This window comes from Pteropus alecto, unplaced genomic scaffold (genome assembly GCF_000325575.1).
Source record: "Pteropus alecto unplaced genomic scaffold, ASM32557v1 scaffold59, whole genome shotgun sequence".
NCBI classification, from domain to species: Eukaryota; Metazoa; Chordata; class Mammalia; order Chiroptera; family Pteropodidae; genus Pteropus; species Pteropus alecto.
The window spans coordinates 3,451,618-3,461,418 of NW_006443292.1; the positions used below are offsets into that span (position 1 = coordinate 3,451,618).

General features: G+C 52.6%; 1 protein-coding gene across 1 annotated transcript in view; it reads right to left on the reverse strand.

Moving 5' to 3' along the window:
* The window catches only part of IGF1R (insulin like growth factor 1 receptor), a 249,668-nt gene that overhangs the window by 20,407 nt on the left and 219,460 nt on the right, over positions 1-9,801 (reverse strand). The window contains exons 11-15 of the mRNA XM_006924137.2: positions 8,473-8,753; positions 7,320-7,456; positions 6,720-6,879; positions 3,085-3,187; positions 2,487-2,557 (exon numbers count right to left, since the gene is read on the reverse strand). Coding sequence (XP_006924199.1) covers positions 2,487-2,557; positions 3,085-3,187; positions 6,720-6,879; positions 7,320-7,456; positions 8,473-8,753 — 752 coding nt within the window. The remainder of the gene's footprint in view (positions 1-2,486; positions 2,558-3,084; positions 3,188-6,719; positions 6,880-7,319; positions 7,457-8,472; positions 8,754-9,801) is intronic.

Below are 9,801 nucleotides of genomic sequence, written 5' to 3' on the forward strand. Positions count from 1 at the left end.
GGACTATACAAAGACACTGTCTAGATCCATTTATCTCTGACAACCGAGGCTTGCTTTTAATCGGAATTAACTATGTAGCAGGCCATAAAGCATGGAGTTAGAGACCATCGCATTCACTCCTAGGGAGGTCTCTGAAGCCAACAGCCAGAACCTTTTTCTCTGCATTCAACTCAACAGTTCTGAGTTTAACCAGAAGCCTAAAGCCTGGCCAGCCGGCAGGGGTTTATGGCACAACGTTATCAGCACTTCCCTGGAAGGGATTTGCAGTGTGCTCTGGAGAATGATGACATGCAGATTCGTTTTCAGAGAAGGAAGTTTTAAAAGCATTTTTGAACTTGCGATGTCCTTTTGTCGCCCTTTGAGGAAACTAGCTATGAGGTGTTTGTCAAAAGGCCATATAAATTGAGTTCAGATGAGGTGACAGTGCCCCTACCTGCTGGCCTGGGCGACAGTAAGTTTGCTTTTTGTTTGTTTTATTTCTAAAAAAGAATCGAGACATGTTATGAAAGCATTCTGGAAAGACAGAAAATTTGAAATCGAACCACCGTTAGAGTCTGATATTGTTTTAATGCTCTCTCTAAACTTCCAGGAGACTTCACAGTCAAAGCTACAAACGCCTGTCTTCTGTGCTTTATTTCAAAGCAGAGCAGGTTCTCTAGAAGGTTCTTATTCCACCCTTACAGAGAGGGGAAGTGGCTTTGCATTTCCTCTATGAAAGCCACAAAGTGTGTGATGACTCCTTACTTTCACTTTTTAAAAAGCTATTATTGATATAAACAACACATAAAAACCTTCTTGTTTTTTTTAAGAAAAAGATCCTCTCTACACATAACTACTCTTTTAACTTTGGTGTGTATCCTTCCAGAATGTTCTCTATGGCTTATATATATACATATGTACAGAGGTACACATATGGGGCATGGGGTGTGAGCATGTGTCTATGTGTGCACATATATATTGCCCATTACAAATACAACTTCGTGAGACTTTCTAGAAACTGCAATAAAGTCCTTATTATCTTGCACTGAACTTCCATTCAGAGGAGGCTGCCCTTTGATTGGCTTCAACAGAAACACACCTGAATTCGAAATGATTAAAGAAGTCAGAGTAAAGCTCTACATAGTGACCCGGTGCCTTTAAATGGTCGCCGTGTTTCCTCATGTTTTCTGATTCGATCAGCATAATCGATTCGAATGATCGAGACTGGCACACATCTCCCACACATCTAGCTTCACCTCTCCTGAGGTGAGAAAGAGGCGAACCCTTTTTCGAAGCACATCCGCCCGATTTCACGCCCTGGTTCATTCGTGTGACAAACTGGATCCAGCTCCTCCCGGGGGCCAGCTTCCCTGGCCGCCCCGAGGACCTCACCGTCCTTTCCCACGGTGACTGCATCACACTGTCAACAAGACGTCAGGGACGGAGTCGCTCCGACTTCTCAGCTGCCAATATGGGACCTGAGCAAGCGTCTCCTCTGAGCCCCCAGTCCCCACCTGCACATAGATGGGCATATACAAAGATCCCCAACCCCCAGGCTGTGGACCGGTGCCGGTCTGTGGCCTGTTAGGAATCGGGCTGTACAGCAGGAGGTGAGCGAGCGAAGCTTCACCTGTATCTGCAGCCACTCCCCAGCACCAGCGTCACCGCCTCGGCTCCGCCTCAGCTCATCAGGCATGAGATGCTCATAGGAGCGCCGGTCCCCGGTGCCAAAGAGGTTGGGGACCGCTGGGCATATGGAAATCCACCTGACAGGGATGTCAGGACTAATGGGACTGCGTTTGGAATAGCGAGGTGCCAGTTAACAGCACCTGCGTTGCGGGAGGCCATGAGCAATGCACCAACCCAACTTACTTTTCAAGGTTTGGATTTAAGTACGCTAGAAAGACAAGACAGCCAAAAAAAACAAAAACAAACAAAAAAAACCACAAAAACAGCTTTCGACTCAGACCTTCTTAGCCATTTAAATAACGGCCCTCGTTAGTCATTACCAAAGAAATGGGCCGTGAGTATGTACATCACGTGACCCCATCAGGAGGGAACGAACAGAAAAACTGCGAGATAAACCTTGAGGGGGGGCCGTAAGTGATCAAAGACAAGTATAACGGTCTGAAACTCAGGCTGAAACTAGTGCAAAAGAACTGTGTTGTCAGCTGCAGCGCATCCTCTGACTGGATGTCAACAATTTAACAGCTTTTTTCATTTTAGCAAAAAATTTCAAGCCGTTAAATAAACTGATTTCTGGGCTGGCCACACTCATCTCTGAAGCCTGATTCTCCTTGGAGCCTCCCAAACAGATGCAGAATTTTTGAGATGTTCAGTGAACTGCTAAAAACTTTGGAGGGAAGTTTTTAAAAGTGTCGGTGAAGATGGATCTGAGGCCACAGGTCCCTCAAAATAATGTGGACCCCTTTTCCCCTCTAGCAATACTCCCAAAAGCTCCCCGATCAAGGGCCCCCCAACAGTGAGTGTACAGCCGAGAAGCTCACCGTCAGCCGCGCTGAAGTATTCGGGGTTCACGGACGCGTACAGCACTCCATTCCCCAGCCTGTTGCTGTTTCTGTCAAAAACGATAAAGTTTAGGCCCCCAAAAAGCCCATCGTCACACATTTCCGTACACATAGATACTTGCATCTGAGCTATGTCCTTTTTGTCTCATACAGTATCAGGAGAAAGGGAGTGAGGTGAGCTTCGGGCCACCTAGCTGTCACCTACAGGCCCAGGGCATTAGCGGGCATTTGCTCACGTGCTTTTTGGCTTCTGCAGGGCCTCAGAGCGTTTTAAGAAACCACTCGTTTACTTCACTGGAAATCGCAAGGGTTATCTGATCGAGAGGGCCATGCCGTGGGGTTTGGAAAATCTTTACATCGGCAGCAGGATCTGTGCGACAAAGTGACTGGGGAGGTGATGATCCGTACTCTCCAAAAACATGCAGTCGTTGTTGAATCATTAGTGAATGTCTCGTTCCCGTGAAGACCGTTGGATCGGAAAGTCGGGGTTTCCAATCCACCAAGGAGTTCCTCACAAAGTTGACCTTAGCTCGGTGTCACATCCTAACACCACTTAGCCACAAATCGGGTCACTCACCTTTTCCGGTGGAAGACATACAGCATTATCACCAGCCCCCCCACTATGAGCAGGATGGCGATGGGCAGGGCGATGATCAGGTGCATGAAATTTTCATAGGTCGCTGCAGAAACAAGGAGGTACAGTCAGCGTCACTAGGTGGACAAGCTGCTCGTTTCACTTTTTAAATATTTAGCTGGAAGCGTGACAATAAACACACAAAACCCTGAAAATTCTTCTACTGCCCGAGCCCGAACTAGAAATTCTGACGGTAAACAGTATTAGAAATGAGAGCAAAAACGCTGAGTTTTCTTCATCTGGAAAAAAAGGTTACAAAAGTACAGACTGAGGAGTAGACTCATTTTTATTTTTAAAGCCTAGTGTATATTTGAAATAAGAGTTCAAATGATGGGCTCAAGTAAAATAATCTTGTATGCAGTTAATAACTGTTAAGAGAAATGCATACGTTTGCTAAAAAAAAAAAAGATTCTTACACATACAGAGCTCAAGCTGTCTGACGTTTTTATCTGTTTTAAGACAGGTCCGCAGAAAATGTAAAATAACAAAAAACGGCTAGAAGTAACCCCTTGCCGAAGTCGCTCTGAATTCTCCCCAGTTCCAAGCCTGAGACCACAGAGCTTGCTGCAGCACCTGCTTGTCGCCGTCACCAGCACTCATGACAGATGGCAGGCAGGGCACTGGGGACGCTGACCCACACCTCTGAAAACGCTGCCAGATGCAGGAAAGCAACACACTCTCAAGCGGCATAACGACCAGAGAAGTGGACCGTACAGGCCGCAAGGATGCAGAGGGGACGGGTGCAGAGGACGGAGGCAGAAGATTTCCCAGCACACAGGACTGGGTGGGGACAGGACTGGATGGGGACCGTGCTGGACAGAAGTCGGGACTGGCTCCCCAGGGGCCTTGCCCGAGCTAAGCCATTCGAATCTTGTCATGGAGATTAAGATGCGCCAGGGGGCGCTCTCCAGCCCCTCAGAGCACTGATCGGATGGTGTATGGAGAGATGTCCGTGCTGGGGACATCCTGAGGGGGCTGGCAGCGGGGAGGAGCCACTGCCTGCCTTTGAGGGGGCGGGAGGGGACCTGGGCATATTCTGCGTTACCCAGGTCAGACCTCACTGAGAAATCACTGCTCCTCCCTACAAACGAGGAGGACAGAAGTGACCTGCTGTCCTCAGGGTCACACAGGCAGCTGGTCACACATGGCCCTAGGATTGGAACCCGGGCTCCCTGTACCCACCACTCCGACTTGCCCCATGAAGCAAGCACCCTGGAGGCAGAGCTCGGGCGGTGGTGATGGCAACAGAGGCTGGATTCTGCAGGTGTTTACGAGGCAGAATCAGAGAGATGGGTGTGAACGGGAAATAGGGAGCCTGGGAGAAAGGAGGGGCGTGGCTTGGGCGGGGCGGGGCTTGGGCGGGCCGGGGCTTGGGTGGTGCATAGATTATGGGGCCACCGACTGAGCTCAGGACACAAAGAACACAGAGATGGTCTGAGGGTGGCAACTGTGGTTCCAGTTTTGTGCACGAGGAGTGTGAGGTGCCCTTGGGGCACCCAAACAGAGACGTCTACGTGGAAAAGGGGTTGGAACTCACTGAGGACCAAGTTACTCATCAATGCGAATCACTCATCCATGAGTATCTTGCCACTGAAAACTATTCCTATCATTACTCTTCAAGGACGATAGAAGCTCTTTTCATTTTTTTAATTTAAAGATATTTTTCTCAAATAGCTCTCAAAATAGATGGATGCAGGCCCCTGCATTCTCCAGTTCTTGACAATACAAGTTATCACTGCCTTCGAGAAGCTGTGGGCGTGTTTTTTTCCCCCCTGAGTACTATTTCTTATATTCGTGTCACTGAGGCTACTGATGAGCTTGTACCATGTTCTTTTCAAGTTTCATATTTCCACAGGGACACGGAGAAACTGGAACACAGCCAGAGAAGAACAAAATGATTAAACAGCTAGAAAATCGGTCTCTGAGAATAAGGCTCAAAGCCTGAGATTCTTTAGTCTGGAGAAGAAAAGTCGGAAGAGTGATTTCACAATCTTCGAGCACACGAAGAGCTCCCGAAAGGGGAGAAGTTGCCAGAAAGCACCCACATCCTCCATTTCCTCGCAGGGTTCAAACCGGGGGGGACGAGACGGAACGCGACGGGAGAGAGTCACGTCTGATGCGCGGGAGAACTGCCGACAGCAAAGCGTGCGTTCAGATTCGGGTCCTCGTGGCGTGTGCCTCCTGCTGCTGGCAAGAGCCCACCAGGAGCCACGGCTGCCGTTTCTAAGACCACAGCCCCAAGACAGACGCCAAACCTAGGCTGTTTCTGAAGGATGGAGGCAGACAGAAGTGGAGAGACGCGAAAGCAACGTGTCACCCTGCGGAGGGTCCCGGGAAGACTGCGGAGGGTCCAGTGCGGGCGCAGGTGGCATAGGCTGCGTGTGAAGGGCGGGAGAAGCGGACCACGTGGAGAATTCAGACCAAGTTAGTTCGCGGAATTATCTGCCCTAGCATCTGTTTACCCCTAAAACCGGGACCCAGGCACAGGGCCAGGCTCACAGAACGCAGCCCCGAGGCCTCTCCTCCCACGCACCCTCTCCTTCTCGTGACATCTGTTCCCGTTAGGATTTTCCAACATCGTGCATGTCTTTGGTTCTATTAGGCGCGAACCACGTCGACTGCTGGATCGGTCGAATCCTGAATTTAAAAACTCGGACTCCAGGTCAGGACGGCACGGATGTGGACCCCAGGAGGGAGCAAGGCGGTGGAGACTGGCCACCGGACCCAAAAGCCGCGCCGCGAAGCGAGGTGGGGCTGCCCTTCCTTGTGGGAGAGGCAGCAAGAAACACTGATATGCCACATTTTCTTCCCATTCTCTGAATGGGAAATAATCTAAAAGAACTGGGTTTCTAATAAGAAATAGCAGAAAGTCAATATGAAACTAGTAAAGAATATTTATGCCACCGGATAAGAGACTGAATTTTCTCGGCCAAGCAAGTATAATAGGGCCCTAGTAGTACCTATGCACTTTACAAAATTCAGTTTTAAAATCGGAGATCCTCGTGTAGAGTGGGCTTCTGAGAACTCTGTCTCGTCGATGGTCTGAGCATCGACATGGCCCCGCCTCTGCACGTCACCACCGGCACGCTTCCATGAGCATCACTGCTTTCAAAGTTGCACCTGCGTTTTACCGACAGGCGGTGCAGGGGACAGTGTCTCACTCAGCCTGGCGTGCTGTCACAGACTCTGGCCCTGGAGCAGCAGGCTGGGCTGGGTGGCCCTCAGGTTTCTGTCACCCTTCGGGGTTCTAAGCCCTGCATCTGTGAGCCCTGACGAGGCGGTCGGGTGGGGGGATGGTCCATCCCGCGCTTTGTAAAACGCTCTGGACGTTAACGAAGTTGACAGCAAAAGCTGCTTGTTCCCTCCCTCAGAAGACAGTCTCAGACGCTCCCCCCCCGTCCGTAAGATGAGAGAGACTCCAGGAGCAGCAGCGCCCAGCCCGCAGCCCCAGATGAGGGGATTCCCCCTCGCCCCCCGAAAGATGGCCAGCTCGGCTCCAAAGGAAGACGGAAGCCAAGATAAGGCGGGCTCCCCGCTCCAGGCCAAGCCACGTTCCCGGCTCCTCCCCCAGGTCTTACTTTTGGCCTGGACGTAGAAGAACACAGGGTCCGTCCACGACCCATTTCCGGACAGAGAGGTGGCCTGGATGCGGGCCGTGTAGTTGCCCGGGTTGAGCCGGTTCAGCTTGGCGCCTCCGTACTTTCGGTACTCCTGCCTGGACACGCACTCCCGCTGGTCCTGGGGCGAGGGAGACAGACGGGTCACTTCGCCACAAACGCACGAGAAGCGGGTGACCGGCGGCCCAGTCTGTCGCCTCCCGCCTGACAGCCATCCCGATTTGTAAAACACGGGGAAGAAACCAACCGAGTCTTCCACAGCAGAAACTTTCAGCCCACCTAAGTTTTAACCAAACTTTTTTTTTTTTTTTTTTTGTAACCAAACAGAACCCCGGAGAGATTAAACGTGATTAAGACCAATCCAGTCCAGGCCTAAAGAGCATTTTGTGCAAGGTGAGAGCAGATCCAGCTCCTCAAAGATGCAGAGCTGGTAGAAAGACCCAAATCCTCACTGACTCGGCGGCTTATTTCATCGTTTTCAGTCCTAAGCTGACCAGGAGGTGACCTGTGTCGTAGTGTAATGGAGACACCCCCCCAGACACGGCCACCGCCCCGTCTTACCTCGAGTTGTGATCCGTATTTTATTTCATACATTAGAATTAATCCATTGGGATTCTCAGGTTCCGGCCACTTTAAAAAGATGGAGTTTTCCGGCCGCGACTCCCAGGTCACCGGCCCAGGAATGTCATCTGCTCCTTCTGTGGGACAATGGACACGGGCGATGAAGTCAGACTCGGGTCTGTCAGGAGGAACGTCGACAGCGGGCTAACCCGAGGACACCCTCCCCCAAGCCACACGTGTGGGACAGTGACGGTGTCAAGCCCTCGTGAGCCTGCTGTTCACACGCAGTGGGGTCCTGCAGTTGGAGCCATCTGATGACCGGTGGGTCTCAAGATGCCATGACACCCCCCCGCAATGACAAAGCCTGCTCTCAGGTACTGCGGGAAGGGCTGTGGCAACGTGAGTCGCGTGTTTTGGGGGGTCAGCGTCTACCACGTGGGAAAAGAAACTACGGGACACTGTCGAACACAGTGGCATCAGAAAGTGCCAAGTGTGAGAAGCAGCAGCATCAGCCTCCAGACCACGCCCCGAGTCCCTCGCAATTTCTATGAAGGACGGTCCCCGGCCCGGCCCGCTGAGAAGCTGGCCTCTCACTGCCACCGTCGGCTCTGTCCCCAACTGCCGCCTGAAGTTAGGGGGCTTGCTCTCCGGCCTTTGCTTTCTTAAAATGGCAAGCCACGTATATGCCAAGTGTGAGAAGCAGCAGCATCAGCCTCCAGACCGCGCCCCGAGTCCCTCGCAATTTCTATGAAGGACGGTCCCCGGCCCGGCCCGCTGAGAAGCTGGCCTCTCACTGCCACCGTCGGCTCTGTCCCCAACTGCCGCCTGAAGTTAGGGGGCTTGCTCTCCGGCCTTTGCTTTCTTAAAATGGCAAGCCACGTGGTGAGCGAAAGTCACCACAAGTCACAGGGGATCTGTCTCTTCCGGGAGGGTGGGGACACTGAGGCTGGAGAGGCTGACAGCCTGGGTGGCGGGGATGTCACAATGAACTGGACTCTACGCCCCGGGCTGCTGCCTCCCCGGCGGCCCGCAGATGGGCTCCCGCCCCCCATAATGAGCAGGCCTGAGACCGAGGAGACTGCGAGCCTATGACACAGTATCTTCCTCCCAGGCTGTGAGCGAGCCGGGGCTGGGCGGCTGGATCACACCCTACCTGCAGGCATGGTTCTTGCAAAAACGAAGTTGGAGGCGCTGCAGCCCAGCTTCTCCGCCTCGTGGTTGCAGCTGTGGATGTCGATGCGGTACAGAGTGAAGGGCCGCAGGTTGGAGATGACGGTTCTCTCCTTGTTGTCCACTCTGCTCTCGTAGAAAGGATATTCCGTCTCCAGCTCTTCCAGGTCTGTGACGTTGTAGGCGTCCGCCGTGCTGTTCCTGCTTCGGCTGGACATGGTGGTGTTGGCCACCTGTGCGACATCTCTCCGCTTCCGCTCGGGTCTGCAGGAAAGAGAGAGAATCACAAGGTCGAGGCTCAGAAGTGCTGCCCCCTCTCCTGTCCTGTCCGAGTCACGGCAAGAAAAGAAAGATCTTAACCTCGCTGTTCGGCCCCCTTGGATAAAAACCAACGAACCAACACGGGGGGTTCCTTCTCCGAGAGCTACTTTGTTTTCTCTTCTCTGCGAACCGCAGCGTCGCACACAGGCTGCCCCGGCCCCCGGCGTGGTCACTCGATTGTACCCAGAGGGGGCGTCCTGCTATGGGTCTGTGACATCACTCCACAGACCCATGATCCAGCAGGACAGGTGGCCAACCCACCGGCCACACTGAGGTTCGTTAGGGGTGAGGAGAGAGAGGAGAGGTGGGACGCGGGCCCAGAGAGACGGGGCAGAGGGGGTTCGAAGGCCTGTGTTTTGGGGGCTCCTTTGGCCACCTTTGACTGTGGAAAAAAGATGGCGGCAGCGAGCACGTGCCCGGACACCCCAATCCTTCCCTCCGAAGCTCCCGCTGACCCCCGCCTCCTCCGAGGCCCCAGAGTCTGTATTTTTCACGCTCCTGGAGGTCTTTTCCAGCCTCGTTTTGCCTCCCACTCAGCAGTGACCACCTATGGCCTCCCCAGGGCCCTGCCCATGACAGGGACAGATTCACTGTCATTGAGTAGTACCTGGAAGAACAGCTACAAAGGACAGCGAAAGGAAATGCATAAAATCACAGACAGAGAGATGTCCGTGCCCAAAGGGCAGATGGGGCGGTCCCAGAAGCTGGAGAAGGTGACTCCTCTGATGGCTCTTTTGTGGGAGATGGAAAAACGGGCTTTGGGGCAGCCACCCCCAGAATCTTAGAAACAGGCTCCTGGCATTTATAGGAACCGACAGAAATGGAGCCCAAGACAAAGGAACAACCACCCTCAGGTTATCCACAGTCGCCCAGCATCCTTCGTCCTGTGAATGGGCGAAGGGCGGGAGACAAAAGGAATGAGTCTCATCTGGGAAAGAAAACTGAGAGCCCGAGGAAATGAGAAAGAGTAGGAAGAAGGAACGGTCATCAG